This window comes from Molothrus ater, chromosome 6 (assembly GCF_012460135.2).
Source record: "Molothrus ater isolate BHLD 08-10-18 breed brown headed cowbird chromosome 6, BPBGC_Mater_1.1, whole genome shotgun sequence".
NCBI classification, from domain to species: domain Eukaryota; kingdom Metazoa; phylum Chordata; class Aves; order Passeriformes; family Icteridae; genus Molothrus; species Molothrus ater.
This window is the reverse complement of record NC_050483.2, coordinates 36,063,160-36,080,116: the sequence shown is the minus strand read 5'-3', so window position 1 is coordinate 36,080,116 and position 16,957 is coordinate 36,063,160. Positions and strand designations below refer to the sequence as shown.

Here is a 16,957-nt window from a genome sequence, read left to right as displayed (position 1 = left end):
GTAGAAAGATTATTTAAAACAAAAGGAGTCCAGAAGCTGGACTCAATGACTTTATGGGTTCCTTTCAACTCTGGATATTATCAATGATTCTATGAAAAGTATATAAATTATACTTTTTTTAAATTCTAAGTTTCTCCAAAAGAATAACTTCAAAGTATTTTTAACCATATGATTTTATACCCATAAGACATCATTATCCATGCATATGAGTAAGCCTTGAGAAAATTTAGTGGCCTTTAAATAAGTCATGTGTAATTCAAATCACAGCTGCATACCAGCAAGAATTTCATCTATTAGTTAAATTTAACTATGCTCTACTTTAACAAAACTTATTTCTGCTATTCAAGTACCATCAGATTTAAGCTAAAAAAGTGACATTTTAAAAATGCTACAAAAGATAATATTACCAAGGTCAGATTATTTTGAGACAAGAAAGAAAATATCTAACTGATCAGGAACACTCCAGATTTCATGTCAAAACTATACCTAACACAATGACTGCTGGCCTAAAATGAAAATCTAAACTATAAAGAATGTACATCCAGAATCCACACCACAAAGCCAGTCAAAAAATAAGTAACACTCAAGCATGAAGATGAAACATTTTTCAAGGAAACTGCAACTATTATTTTCCTTTATTTCCCTGTTTTGTTCCCTTTATTCTGTTTTTATAGAGAACCATAAAGGTAGTACAACTTTCAACTTGATTAGCTGTTTCCCACACTAGGAAAATGCAGCAGTCAGTAGAACTACTATATATGGTTTGCTTTTTAGAATTAAAAAGAAATCACTCCTTTCATTCACCAGCCCTCAACCTCATTCCAATAGCAAAAATTGCAACAACTGAAAAAACTGGCTCTACTCAAGAACTCACAAAGCAGCTTTTTCCTTAAAAAAACCACAGCACCTTTCTCAAATGGAAGGAAGCCTCTACATGTAAGCAGAGATGAAAATAACTGACATTTATTGAATAGCTGACTATATTGATAGACAAACTATATCATTTACTGAGGTTTGCTAGTTCCAAGCAACTTAATAGGAACTTAAGATAAAAAAACCAAACAAATATAGTTTGAAAATTTTAAAGCACCTGCTTCAAATGAGGGTGTAACTCTTGGATATTTTGTCTCTTCCCATTTTACAATGCACCAGAAGTTGTAAATAAAATTTAAATTAATTGACTTACCTTCTTATCTTCTTTTACTTTGTGGGGTTTCTTTTTCATTTTTTTCTCATCCAATTCTTGGTCCGATGTAATAGCAGGATTATCTATGCCACCCTTCCATGTTTCAACAGGTGAAAGAAGTGGGTCTTCTTCACTTCCACGATGCCTTCCTTTTCTTTTACCTTTAGAGGTGGTAAAAGCCTCGTCATCACTTGCATCCGAATGGGTTCTCCTATAGTAAGACTTGGCTTTGCTGAACAGTGTCTTTGACTTGTACTTGTATTTTGAAGGTCTTCTTTCCCCATGACTTTTGGATACTCTATCAGAAAACCCATTTTCTTCTTCACCTTGGGTATTTATAACAATTGAGTTTCGAACTTTAATAATACGATTCTGACTATCCTCTGGAACCGCATAGATGTCATCTGCAAAGCCTTTATGTTTGTAAATCGTGTCAATAGGCTCAGCATAGTTGTCAGATTGGTCTGTATCTTCTGGAGGTGCTGCAGGCACTCGAGAAGGCTGTTTCCTGGGGTTTTTGCCAATACCTGCCTCAATTGTTTTCAGGAGGTTAGGGTCCAGTTTTTTCACATTGGTTCTTGGAACAAGCGGTTTCGGTTTTATCGGAGGAGGCACTTTATGGTTGCGTTCATGGTCATGACAATTGATTGGTGTACTGTGAACAGGATACTCATTTCCTTCCAAATCCAGTCGGTACTTTGAACGATCACTAGGTGCTGGAAGTAACCTTACATCATCACCAATTGGACTGTAAGGCGGCGGTCCTTCAGCATCATCCTCTGAATCTGGGTAATTATAGTCAAGGGAACCTCCTCTCGGAGACCTTGGAAAAACATCTTCACTTGTATGTGTTGATTCCCTTGTGCTGTCTGACATGTAGGAACTCTCAATCATGTTTTTCTTCTCTAATACATCACTGAAGAACAATGTGAAAACCTCAGTTTGACGATGATATTGAGATAATGAATATAAAGCTGTAAACTTAGCAGTAATTTCTGTTGCTATGTGTTCTCCTTCAGTCATGAGTTCCTTGATTGCCTCATTCTCGAAGAAGTCTGCCTGGCTATCAGTAACAGCCACCAACTGGACAGGAATTGTATCCTGAACTTCAGAAAGAAATGCCCGAAGCATTCCCATGGATGCCTTTCGCTTTGCAGAATAGACCAGTATGTATCCATGAACAAGTTCATCTTTCCTTACACCAATGGAAGAATGATATGATAATATAGTTATCTGTATTCGACGTCTCTTTTCACCTATTATTTTATCAAGCATTAAAGAATTATTCTGGCCAGCCTGAGCAGCACTACAGGAGTGAGAATCGAGGAAAGGTGAAAGAATAAGATCCACACTGAACGGATCGCCACACATGGCACACATGACAATCCTTAAGTCAGCTTCTGACAGATCTTTAATGGTGGGAACTGGACTTACAACATCAAAATTGTGTTTAACGGCTTCCAGTACTCCTCTCAGAGCTTGTTTTATTTGGGCCTCATTAAACTTGCGTGGGTATGTACCAGCAGGCACATCTACAAAAGGACACTGTAACTTGTTAGCCAATTGCTGTCCCTGATGCCTCAGAATAGGTAGATTCTTGCTAACACTGTCCCTCTGGTTAGCCAGTATTAATGTAAATGAAAGATTAGCCATATACCTGTCTCTCCTTATCTGTGATGCTTCAGCCCTTATTTTTGCAATGCACTCCCCAATAAAAGTCAGTGATTCAATAGAGTTAAACACGCAGAAACAACCATGCGGTTTGAAGGCTGAGGTCCACAACTGAGTCAGCAAGTATGGGGATTTGGCATCAACTGGCCTAAGATCTAGTTCATATATTTTTCCATCTAATGCATATTCATCATCAGTGGATTGTGTCCGAATTTCATTTGCCAATTCTTGTGCAAGGCCATCTTTGCCCAAAATGAAAAGATTGATTTTATCAATGTTGGCACTATCGTGGTATAAATTTGAGCGTCCGTGGTCCTGTTGCAGAAGACTGTTGGCAAGCAACTCTTCTACTTTTATGTCCATGCAGTTTTGGCCACTGAGACAGGTTTCTTTAGTTGGGTGATAAACAAATCCTATATGTTTAAGCAGAAGAGATTCTCTATCAGGTGCAAGTTTCTGTAAAGCTTTGTATCTAGGTTCTTCACTCAGAACTGCGTGAATTTCACTCATCTTATCTGTACTTGGTGTTGCATTAAGATCCAGATCATAAAATAACTCTGAATGTTCAAAAAGCATTTCCTGAAACTCCTCTTTGGCTTTTTCAACAATCTCCCTCTGATGCCTAGCATACACTTCCTTACTATCTCCATCAGTGATGTATTTGAATGCTTCATCCTCCACCACAAAACATATAACTTCTTCCCATGGCTGTCCGGGTGAAATGAATTGGATTTTCTCAAGAGTCTTTTTGAATTTCTCTTTCATTTCAACCCTCCTTTTTTCAGATATAAGATGCTGAACATGGTTTTGATAAACTTTTTCTGCCTCTAGGGTATTGAGAAGGTCAAATGGAATCCTTCTGTCATTCACTTTATCTATGTGGTCAGTTTCATCCCAGGGTGTTTTTTCAAGCACTACAAAACAGGACTGGAAGTCAGGCCTTTTCTCCATTACCTTCAAGGCTTCTGACCAGCTCAAAAGTTCAATCTCATCAAGATTTGATAGAAGAGTATTAAGAGCTCGTGGCAATGCATTAATGTATTCTTCTTTTCTCTTTCTAATATGTTCCTGTTTAAGTTGCTCTATGTGTTTTGAAAATGTATTTTTGGCCTTTTTTGTTCCTTCCAAATTGATGTACTCCTCATAATCAGGGTGGTTTTTCAGTTTGTTGCTAACAGTTTTCCAAGTTGCATGATAGTCTCTCACAGTTTGGACAAGTTTTTCAAACTTATCTGTTGCCGTAACAACTAACTGTCTTTGAGTTTTATAGGCATCCAGATAGGGGATTATTTTAGGTTTACCACGAGTTTTATCCATCATTTGTACCAGTGCAGTAAAACACGTTTCAACATTGACATTGAATCTTGCTGATGTTTCCACAACCACAAGGTTCTTCTTATTTGAAGCAAAGGCCTGAACCTCTCGCAGATAATGATCCACACATTCATCACATTTTGTTGCCGCTATTATTATGGGTTTTTTAGATTTTGAGAGCTGGATATAAAGATTATTCACAAATTTAAGTTGATCATCAAACTTCCTATTGCATCCTTGGCTTACATCAATGCACAATAAAAATCCATCTATGTTTAATTTCCCTTCAGGCATTTGTTTTTGCTCAAAGTCTTGCTCCAAGCCTAGCTGATCTGTGCAAATGTACATTAGTTTTTCTGCGGACTGCAGTTTGGAGGCAGCTGCACGTTTTATGTAAGGTTGTAAATTCGTACTCCGATGAGGCAAGAAAGTCTGATCATCAATGAACTCAGTCTGCTCAATTACGTGAATTCTGCACTCAATTCCATCCTCACCACTTTGTGTTACGTCACCCCAGTACAAAAAGTGATCATTGTTAACAACTCTTCCTCCAAAGTCAATTGTGCTAAGCACAGAGGTATGCTCAGGATAATATTCATCTGCTTTTGAACGAACGAATCTATTGCACAAACATGACTTTCCAACTCCACAATTACCTTTATCCTTTTCAGTTCCAGACAGTCCAACAACACTAACAGCATAAGATGGGGGGCGTGGCTCTTTGTTTTTTGCCATCATAACTTTCCTCTCATCCTTTTGCAATTATCAAGGTAACTGTATGTGGTTTTCATTCTGGAAAAAATTCCTACAAATTTGAATTGTATATCCAGGGTTCCAGAAATCGCCTTTAGTTGTTCCTGCTTCAGCTTGTGATTAAGAGAACCTCAGATAACTTGGACAAGGAGCATCATCTTCCTAAAAATACAGAGAAAGAAAAATCAAGATCGCAGGTATTTCTTTGTAATATTCATGAGGGAAAAGACATTTTAAGAAGCACTTGTGCAGCTTGATGACCCTGATTTTTTGTGTATATGAAAATTCTACAACTACTTTGAATGAGATCATAAATTCATAATTCAGTAATGCTAATGCTATTTATACTACAGATTTAAAAGAAACAGATTTCAGGCACAGTTTAGTAGTAGTTTGTCAGTTTTTTGATAGCTGAGCAGCATACTTCTAAAAAAAAAGAAAACCCACACCCAAACTCCCAAACCACTAAACCCAACCTAATATTCATGCACTTCTATTCACACTCAAATTTTTACTAGGTATCATGCTCATCTGTAAGAATAACATTACTTTTGCGTGCATTTGTAGGTTTGAGCTTAGGTTGCAGTAAAGGAAATGTCAAAACAAGTAGCTGTAAAAGCAGGCAGTTGGCCACATGCCCCAGCTGCTACCTATATCCAGAAGCAGACTACTTGATTTGTATACCAACAGCAAACTGCTTTTAAGGTAATGTTTCAAACAGGAATTCTATAGAAATACACAATCATACAAATACGACTTATGTATAGATTTTAAGACTACAATGCTGTTGTTTCATTCCTTCTGTCTCTATGAAAAAACAAACTTCTATTAACTGGAAACAAAAACTACTATATCTACTTTCAAAGTTTTACAGAATTACTACGAGGTTCTCGTGGCTTTATTGAAGCTGTCATCAATTATAACAATTACCACTAACTCTCAGTTATTAATAGAAGACTTTACTTGCATGCATACTGCAGATGGAAATGCATTTGCTGGTTTTGAATCAATTACACTATGAGGAAGATGGAAAAAACTGAATTTCCATATGACTGGTCTCAGAGATGGTGACAAGTAGCATGAAATCTACTTGGGGGCCAGTAACCAGCAGTGCACTCTGCAGGCCAGTACTGGGTCCAATACTGCTCAGTATCTTCATTAATAACTTGGATGATGGGGGAGAATGTATTCTCAGCAAGTTTGCTGATGAAAAAATTAGGAGGAGCAAATGATACAGTCCTGCCTGCAGGGAGGAATAAGCCATGTACCAGTACATGCTGGGGGCAGCCGCCTGAAGAGCAGCTGTCCAGAGGGAGACAAGGGGGTCCCAGAGGACACAAACACCATCCAGCAGTGTGCACCTGGCAAACAAGGCTAAGAGCACCCTGGGCAGCATTAGACAAAGCAGTGCCAGCAGGTCAAGGCAGGTTAACCTTCCCCTCTTTGCAGCACTGGTAAGGCCACACCTGATGCACTGTGTCCAGTTCCACAGTACAGGAGAGATCCCGAACTACTGGAGAATCCAGCAAGGGGCTAAAGCACCACAGCAGCTCTCATTTAAGAAAAGGCCAGGACTGTTCAACCTGGCAAAGAGAAGACTAAGGGAAGATCTCATCAATGTGTACAAATATTTGGGGGAAAGGTGAAAAGAAGGCAGAGCCAAACTCTTTTCCTGGTGCCCAGGAACAAGACAGGAGGTAATGGGCACAGATTAAAATACAGAAGATGCCATATGAACATCAGGAAACACTTTCTTTTATTGTGAGGGTGACTGAGCACTGGCCTAGTTTGCCCAGGGAAGTTGTAAAGGCTCCTGCACTAAAGGTAATCAAAAGACATCTGGACCCAGATCTTGGCAACCTGCCCCAGGTGAGCCTGCTTGAGCAGGGAGGCTGGACAAGATGACATTCAGAAGTCTCTTCCAACCTACACTCTTCTATCCTCTCTGAAAATATTTTTATAAAAATACTTCTCATTTTCTCAGTAAAAAGACAACTATTACATGGCACTATAAAAGAAAGGCAGTTACTATTGTACCTAACATATTTGCTTTTACATTTGTAGATTACAAAGTAACAACACAAATGTACTTAAATAAACCTATAAATAGTCCTTATCAGAATGAAAGTATAACAAGCATCAATTTTATGTTATATACTTTGTCCTGCTTTGCAACAATTAACTAACCAAAATATAAAATACAAACTACATACATAAAACCAGCTGTTTGTTATGGAAATCACAGAAAAGGAAAGTACTTTTTTTTAGGAAGAAAGTATCAACTTCATTACAAAATGAAGGTGAACATACTCAAGAGCTTTTATATTGCAAAAACTGAAACTTCTATGCCAGATTTTAGAATTCTTTTTCAGTTAAATAAGATTACTCAAAGACCCATTCAGAAAGACAAGTCATATTTTAAATTTTTCTTCTCACTGTTTCCACTGTGTTTATTATATTCTTAAAACACAGAATTTGGACCTAACAGAAAATGGCTCCAGGAACAAAAATACTTAGCAAAAATAACATCCTTTACAAGCAGTATTTATATTACTACAAATAAACCCAGTGTTTTCTTTCTAAAGCAAAGCTTATCATAGTAGCATCATTCAAACTGCTAGAATGAGAAATTCAGTCAGCACTTCCACTATAAAATGTTTTCTGTTTGCCACAGCACAATACAGATTTCATGTGGACTAAACTAGAACACAAAAATCTTCATCCACATGATTACTTCATTTCATCAGGAAGACACTGTCAATTTGCAATTAGTTTATAAGAAACAATCGATACTTTCAGATACTCTACATCCTCCGTAGCAAAAGTTGTTCCTCCTCCATCTACAAAATGTTTTGTTAAATCGATACATTTTTAAGCAAGTAAGTACAAAGAGTAAGGTGAAGGGAGACACTGAGAAAGGGAGAACAAACACATCAGTCTCTCATTAAAGTTCTGACATGAAATATTTTAACCATAGTAGAAGCTGAATCACTAAAGATATTTAAAACCAGCGTGGGTTTGTTTTTGGGGTTTTTTTTTTAAATACAGTTCCTACTTTGCACTGATTGTACAAGTCAAGAACAAAATCTATGTTAATTAAGTAATAAAACTGGTAAAAAATCTGACATTATAATGGCTTCACATTTAATATGTAATCATCATTAAACTGTTCTCCAAATGGAAGATTTTCCATTTGACTATACCACTAATGTAAATTTACTTTATCGTTTTGTACTGTTTTAAAGCATGCACACTGGAAATTCATTGTAAATTCATTCCATTATCTTAGTTCAATCTGCTTAATTCAATTATAACAAATTGTAAACACTACGATTCATCTAACCCTCCCCCCCACCTTTGTTACAGATTCAAAGGAGAGGTTGTTTGATTTCCCCAGCTAATTTCAATCTTAGGACTGAAAATAATACAAAGCATCTGACATCACTGCAGGAAGAATCTGTGACCATCTACAGATGCACTGTAGGACCTTATCTCTACAGACTTTTAGATTTCCAAGCGTAGTTATAAAGTAAATAAGGGTATTTATTTACCCACTTTTAAACACATTATAAAGGTCTAAAGCCCAAACTTACCCTTAGGAAAGAGGTGCAAAGCAAGATGACTCTCCTGCTGCGATCTTCCTGCAGTAATGCCACACATTTAAACAGTGCCCTTCAGCAAGTCCTTCCCTGAGGGATCTGAAAACAAAAAATAAGAACCATTAAAAGTTTCAAGTTTATGAAGAAAGAAGCAGCAATCAGAGAAGGTATAACACTTCACCTATGCATGAGGATTGTTCTCCTTATTTTAAACCCATTAACAAAACTCAAGCTGGTCTTTGTCTAAATTTGGGGGGTTTAAATCCTGTAAGCACACCTATTAATATTTGAGAGAGGGCAGAGTTCATAAGTGATCTTGATTTGAATTTCAACTTGATACTTCAACAATATCTAGGCTGCAGAAGCCTGTTATGAAAACAATTAATGTAGTTTCTCAGATAACATATAAAATATGAGCTATAAAAATCACTAATTACTTGTAGAATAATTTGGAATTCTAAAGTGTTTAGAACACAAGTTTGCAAGATGAAGTTGGTATAGTCATAAGTACAAAATATATTAAACAAATGTATGTCTATGCATATATATTCTATTAATAGGAAAAAGGTACATTCTACATCAAAACCCTTTTACCACCACTTCTAAATTAAAAGGACTCATAAACTGTGACGAATCAGCTATTTTAAGTATAACTGTATTTGAAGATTTTGAACTCTCAACTAGGATACAAATTATTAATATAACCCTTTTAAGTGCTGATCTCACTGCAGGGATGCTACTATAAAGTAATCAAAACCAATGCTCTTCCACTGTTCTTCCCTTTGCATCCACACAAAACCCAGACTTTGCCAGCCTGGTGATCCACACACTGTGATGCAGAACAGGAAAGGAACTTTAGGCACTTGCACTGGAATATTATGTAAGCCATTTTCAACTAAGGAAAGGTGCCATTGTTAAGCAAGATGCAGCACCACGCTGTATATGTGCTAAATACTACATCAAAACAACAGACCTATTTCTTGTTTTGCCATTTAAAATTATATTCTTAATAATTTCACTTTGCTTTGGGAATAACATTCACTTTTCTCTAGTAAATTTTCCTTTGGACAAAAAAGGTTTGGTAATACTCATAAACAATACAACAGTAACTAATCTGGTGGTACAGAAGAACACCAAAATCAGTAGGCAGCTGTCTCAACAGTATCAGTCCTGCATTAAGCCTGGCTGAGCTTCAGTGCTAAATTCTATCACTTGATAGAGAAGATAGGCAGTATGTCCTGTTCCCTGCCCTTACCTGCAAGCGGTGGCACTCCTCTACATCCACAGCTACCTGAGCAGAGCAGATACTTGCTCATGAGGAAAAACACAATGGGACTCTGAAGAACTCAAGAGTATGTGGAAGAGCAGACAGAGTGAGAGAAAAGTGTCTCCTCTTGCAAGAATGCATCTGAGGCTTGAGGGACCGTGCCACAAGAGAAAGCTCAAACACAGGCCCCGAAAACATCAGTCAGAAACATTAAGACACTAGAGAAAGCCCTATTTACAAATACATCTTTCCTAAAGTCTTCCAAGCTGAACTCTAAACACTAGAATAGAATGCCGTATTATTAGCAAGTAATAAATACTTGAAGAACTAATCATCTATCAGTATTAAGTAATTGTGGCTGCACAGGAACTTGTAGATGAGTCCATAGTCAAGAAAAGCACTTACAGATAAATACCCTTGAGTATTTCTCAATATCCTCCAAAATTGCTTTCTGAACCTACAAATGTTTTAGGCCTACCATGGCTGAAGCAAAAAAGTTGTTTGAAAGAGTCCACAGAATTGCTTATGACCATCAACTATTTAAGCAGTCTGCCAACAGGGAAAATAGAGCGTTTTCCACAAGTCCTTTACTCGCTCTGTAGTGTTGCCTAGACACAACAGATTATGGATCAGTATTTTCTGGGGTTAGTTTCAATCGGCATACTCTTGCAACTGTGTTTGTAAATTACCTGGCCAAGGAAAAAGAAGCACATGTGAATAAAAGGCCCATCACAGCCCAGTCTGCTTTACCAAAAGAAACTTACTGTAACCTCTACAGCAGATCATCAAGTAAATTCAAACACATTAAGTGTCATTGAAATGGTCTGGAGGACGAGTTTGAAAGCGTTGTGCACTCAAAATACACAGATCATGACTCCAAGAAAGTTACAGCTCCAGATTCAAGTTACTACTGACACCAAGTTTTTATACCAAGTCATTCCTCCCTTCACACTTTTTGAGAACCAAAACCTGGCATTGGAAAACATTTACTACAGTGCCTAACATCTGAGATCTATCAGCACAACAGTAACTATAGCCAAAACGGAGTAAGAATCCCACTGTTTTCTCTTCCAACAACCAGTTAGGAAAAAAAAATGTTGATGTACCTTAAATGTAGCATTGTCATTTCTCATTCAGTATTTACCAAGAGTTATCTTTTTCACTCAAGCAAGTATAAGAAATCTTCCCTTCAGGTGAAAATCTGTTTCAGAAATGAAACCAAAGTATATCAATGTCACCTTATCAACAATTTCAAATCACTTAAGGCTGTTGAGGTCCTAACATAATGTGTCCTGTCCGCTTTACAAACACACTAACATTCTTGCCTTCACAAGTGCTGGGAACCTTAACTAAACATACTTGAAATCTTATTTATAAATAATGGTAAATACAACAATTACCCAAGTATCAGCCAACAGGGAAAAAACATGATTCAGATTGCTTATCAGAAATTAAGCTCAACCAAGCAACAGCAAGACAGTAAGGGACAACAGTGATCCTCTGGCTGAAAAGAAATTCAGTTGAAGTGATACGCTGATTAATCGTGCTAGGGAAATGCAGGATGAGAATGGATGAGTCCAACTGCTGCTCATTTCAGATTTGGTTAGTATGACAGCCAACTATAATCCCTAAAGGAGTTCTGTAGCCTAGATAATTCTCTCCATACAAAAGCAAAGTAATCAATGTATTAAAAATAAAAAAAGACAGAAACCTCAACTGGCCAACTTCATATTATAAAGCAAAGAAAAACTGTGTTTAAAAACAGAAGTTCAAAGCTCTTAGTTCCTACTAAGCTCAATAAATGTCTTCTATTAATAATACACTGAAGACTGTCTATGTATTACACAAAATAATATCAGAGCCTAAATATTGTTTCTGAACTCAAAATATCATTCTTTAGGTGGAATCTAGCAGTCCCAGGGCATCTATTATCATTATTGCTCTCCACAAAAAAAACTCAAACAAGAGAAAAACCAAACCAAGCTACATACATTAAATCAAGGTACAATAAAAAGGTAAAGTGTAAAGGTTCAAATTACCAGCACAGCAGTATTCTGAACTCAGGCCTCTCAAGTTACTTATTTTCAGATTTTTGACTATCTGAAAGCATTCAATATAGTTTCAAAGCCTGTATTTTAACAGGGGAGAAAAGTGCAAGATTACAGAAGAAATAAATTCTTATTTCTTTTTGCACAGGATAAGCTCCAATCAAAAACATGCAGAGTGGTCAGAGAAGTTTCTCAGGGCAAGTCTCCCGATCAGGCTTATTTGTGGAGATACTCAGGAAAAACACAAAAGAACTAATGGAGAAATTTTACAAAGGGCATCCATAAAAAAAACTTACAAAAATAGAAGAAAGAAGAGGAAGTAGACAAAAAAGGAGGGATCAAAGCAAGGACAGAAAAAAGCTAAAATGCATTTCCTGGGAGAAAAAACCAAGAAAAATTTACATCCTGGTATGGGCAACTACAACTAATTTTACTGATCCACAGATCTGGATCATTTCATATTATTTTGCTTCTTGAGCAACTACAGTATAGAATCCAGGACTCAACACCATTAAGCTTAGTTTGTTGTTTGACCTTGTACAAGCTGTATGTGTCATTTCTACCTGTGTAAAGCAACACTGGTCAACCCCTTTTTAAAATTACTAAATGAGAAAGGGAAATGGCATATATAAGCAGCAAATAATGTTCTGCATAAAAATTAGCCATCTTAAATGAATAAATGCCAAAATGCAACTATATATACTTTTCCAAAAATTGTGCATGCAGGTATTGGTTTTGCTTTTTTAAATGCAAACATTCTTCTGTCATGTTTGAATGTCAACTGATGCAGAACTGCAAAAATGCGTGGGAATTTTAACTCAAAGCCAAAGAAACAACATTTATTTACCACAAAATGTAATGTGCAGAACTAGCCACAGATTAATTATTTTGTTTTCCAAGAGATGTACTAGAAAAACACAGTTGACATGCAAATTCAAAATAACTTCACAATTGTTTCAGATTTTCTTACTAGGAATTACAAACTCGTTTTTCTTTAAATATTTCACCAAATCTGTAAATACAAGGAAGTGATGAGATGGTTCAAACAATAATCTATAAAATGCAATACTCTTCCAGCTCACTCACACTGACCTTTAGGCTAAAAATTCCCAGAGTAAAAAAGAAAAAAAGAACCAACCAAACAAAGAGTGATTAAAGAGCGATTAAGTATTTTGTGTGCCCATTAGGAGAGACGTAACACGGATCCAGGGGAGGAAAAAGCCCCGGGAGCGCTAATCCGGAGCTCCCGGGGTGAGCGGGACCCCTCAGCCGGGCGGGCGGGGGGCGCGGCGCGGCCGAAGCCCCCTGGCGGCAGCGCCTCGCCGGCCGCGGGACGCAGGCCCCTCTGGAAAGCATTCCTGCCTTATCACCGAGCAGGAATGCACCGCGGGCTCGCTCGCACGGCTACGTCATGGCCACAAACGGGGCTGTTTTCAGTTTTCAGTTCGCACGACGCAACCGTGCCAGCAGCACTCCGCGATGGGCGCTCGGCTCCCGGAGTGCCAGGCTCCCGGAGAAGGTCACCCCCCAAGAACGCCTCCTGCACAGAATCCTAAGGACACACCGCGGAGCAGCCTGCCACACGGAGTGATGAGGAGTGCTTTGTGAAGTTTTATGAGAAATATTCCTGAAGGATGCCACTACATGGGATTTACCTCGTGTCAAGAAAGTACTTTTGGAAGCCTTAAGATAGCGTCAGCATCCTTGTCATATCTTAGTGCAAAAATAATTCCATTATGTTTAATAATCTACTCAAATAACAAGTCCCAACAGGGAAACTTACACAGAACAATCTATTATTATGATCAGTGCTTTTCTTTTCTACGAAGTCTGCAAATGGAAAAAAAACACCTACAGCTTTAGGAAAGCACATAGCTTGAAAAACATGTGGAGCATTTGGTTCTGTTAGTGCTAAATATAGCATTTTAAAACAATTTAGTCTGAGCCTAAAGTATTTAATTGGATTATGTTACACATGCAACACCTTAGCTAAAGTAAAGTCCAATACCAGGGAGTGGTATTTGGTTGCAATTATTTACAATTTTACAACAATGGCAGCTGCTTTAGATAGGGATACTTCAGGGGGGAAATGCTATTTCAGCTCAGTATGTTCCACACTTATAAGCAACTTATGCTGAAACAAGTTAGTGGTAAGGTAACAAATGCTTAAACAATTTCCCATACTTTAGGTACTACAGACTTTAAAATAACCCCTTACATTCACATCATACTTTTTGAGCTCTAGTAAGAGAGTTTTAATAGAATACTATAAATAGAATTTTAAGAATTTTAGCACTTCTTAAAAATAATTTTCAAAGCAGCACAAAAAATGAAAGTAAACCCTTACAAAAATGCACCTGGATGAATATTTGTAATGCCCTTACTTCAGATATGTACTATAAATAAGTATCAGAAGGCAGTTAACTCTGGTCACTGATGTCACTGCCGAAAACAACTCTCATGCGGAAGACTCTTCACAAGGTAAGACAGCACAACTGACAAAAATGCCACCTATTAACTCCTCATTCTTTAGGAAGTAAGTATACAAGTATCAGTGCTGCAATTGGCTTCAATGCACAGGTTTAAAATGGACGGCCAATTGACCAGCTAATGCTGTTCTCTCTCTACCGCTTTTACTCTGCAGTGTTGAGTTTTCAAATTTCTGTCAAGGATCTTTATTAAAAAAAAAAAAAAACAAAAAAAAAAACCCACCGGTTTATCTGCATGACACTAAACTAAAGAATACACACATACCCCCACAGGCCTATTTTGGTCTAGATTAAAATCGTTCCCCTCCTACTTATTAAGGAAATATTCCACGCTGATATCAAAAGGGATACTGGAAAGAGCAATAGAGGGGGGTACAGAGCGGTGGGGTGTATTGTGGGGAGAAGGTGACAAGTATGTCTTCCTTTTATAACTATATAGCCCTGCTTCTTTTTCAAATTAAAGCAGTGTTTCCTTATGTCCTATAGCTACAACACCACGGCATTACATCTGTATGTCTCTGGTGATTCCCTTGGGTGGAGAGAGTCTAAAGGTTATGCTGGTTGAAGGGATTCAAAACGCTTGAAAGCTGCAACACTGCAACTGGCTACCCTATTCCAAAGCCTTAAAATCCACCTGGTGGAAAAACAGAAATGCACACACATCATTAGGAGAGTGAAGTTTTCTGAAATTTAATATCGAGCAATATTTGAAGGTGAAAGGAAGGAGGAGGGGAATGGACAACTGTTCAAATTTAGTAGAGGAAGAAAAGAACAGAGAAGGCGTGAATGAGTATTGGGGGGTAATGAAGAGGAAAATAAGTACAGAGAAAGGAAAAAAGGGGGAAAAGGCAGTGGGAATGGAAGAAGGGAGGAAGCTAAAGGACTAGGCAGAAGAAGGGAATGAGGAAGGAAGAAGAGAGGAGCAGGGAAGCTCCCCTTCCTGCCTTCCTCCCTCCCTAGAGAGCCGTGACCAGCTGGCAGCCTCGTACAGCAGGCTCAGACCCTCCCATTGCTCAGGCCTTCATCACCTGTCTGGGACCAGGCACCCCGCTCCCTGCCCTTCCCGCCTGCCCTCCGCGGCGCGGCGGGGCCGAGGGGGCCGGGCGGGGGGTGCGGGGCCGCTGCCCGCTCCCCACGCGGCCCCAGCCCTCCGAACTGGTTACAGCCAGCGGCCGCCGCGCCGGCTCGCCGGGCTGCAGCCGCCTCCTCCCCCCGCTCCCCTTCCGCCTGCCGGGCCGGCCGCCCCGCTCCAGGCCGGGCCGGCTCCCACGGGACCGCATTCCTCCCCTCACCTCGCGCCGTCGGGATCCGGCTCCTCGGCGGCGGCGGGAGCGGCAGCATTCCCGGGACGCTGTCTCCACGCCGGCGCCCCCGGCGGCTTCTCCTCCCCGCGGGGCTCTCTCCGCTCTCCGGCCCGCAGCTCCCGAGCGCTCCCGGCCGCCGCAGCCCCGTCCCGCCTCTCCGCTCTCTCCCCGGCGCTCAGTAATGGCGGCCGCCGAGCCTCCCCGGCTCTCGCTTGGCTGACGGAGTCTCTCTCTCCCCCTAACTTTACCTCAGCAGCTTCCCTCCCCTCCCCCCTCCCTCCCGCCGCCGCGGCTCAGCGCGCGCCCGCCCGGCCAGCTGCGCGTGCGCGGGAAGGAGCCCCTTCCTGCTGTCGCTGGATTCCCTGGGAAGCCTGGGAGGGCGCGCGCGGCCGGCACCCAGCTGCGCGCGCACGCGCGCCGCCCCGCCTCCCCCCTCCTCCCTGGCCCGTGCGGGGGCGCGCGCGGCGCGCACCCGCTCCTGCCCTGGTGGCCGCGCGGGTATCGCGGGGAGCCGTGAGTCAGGGGGACCGCGGTTCGAGTCCCGCCTCCGGCAGCGGCGCAGGCCGGGACGCCGCCGCGCCCCAGCGTGAGAGCGGCTCCGAGGTGTGCAGGCGGCCACGGGCTGGATCCCGGGCCACCGGCACTGTCGGGTGGCGGCCAGCCTAAGCGAGGGCCTACGTTAAGTATACAGCCAGCAGCGATGCCTGCAAGGAAGGAAATTGGCGGTTGATCGGGATGGAATTAAGGGATTCCAAAATGCTGGTTTGGTCAGCCCTGTGCCCCCAGCTCTTCTCCTGTCCGGCTGCCTATAAGTTTTCACAACATTTCCCATGTTTAGCCAGTGTAACACAGCACTTCTTTCATTTGTTAATCATTAAAAAGAGAAAGAACACTGCAGTGGGGCTGCCTGTGGGACACCCACCTTTGCGGGACAATGTGTAGGACATTCCTTCACAGGGCACACCAGGCCCTGGACACCTTGGGAATCCCTCTAGGACATTCCACCACAGGCACACCAGGCCCTGGACACCTTGGGAATCCCTCTAGGACATTCCACCACAGGCACACCAGGCACTGGCACCTTGGGAATCCCTCTAGGATATTCCACCACAGGCACACCAGGCACTGGCACCTTGGGAATCCCTCTAGGACATTGCACCCAGGCACACCAGGCACTGGCACCTTGGGAATCCCTCTAGGACATTGCATCGAAGGGCACAACAGGCCCCGGACACCCTGGCAGTGAGGTTAAGCCCCCCAGGCAGCACAGGCACTCGGAGTGGTCCCCACATGGCTTGCAGGAGGTGAAATCCCCCTAACACTCTC

At 40.8% G+C, this 16,957-nt stretch overlaps 1 protein-coding gene across 1 annotated transcript in view; it reads right to left on the bottom strand.

The window, feature by feature from the left end:
• The window catches only part of ARHGAP5 (Rho GTPase activating protein 5), a 47,107-nt gene extending 31,251 nt beyond the window's left edge, over window positions 1–15,856 (bottom strand). Inside the window, exons 1-3 of the mRNA XM_036383460.2 lie at window positions 15,620–15,856; window positions 8,518–8,622; window positions 1,187–5,086 (exon numbers count right to left, since the gene is read on the bottom strand). Coding sequence (XP_036239353.1) covers window positions 1,187–4,909 — 3,723 coding nt within the window. The 5' untranslated portion in view covers window positions 4,910–5,086; window positions 8,518–8,622; window positions 15,620–15,856. The remainder of the gene's footprint in view (window positions 1–1,186; window positions 5,087–8,517; window positions 8,623–15,619) is intronic.
• Between the last annotated feature and the right edge of the window lie 1,101 nt (window positions 15,857–16,957).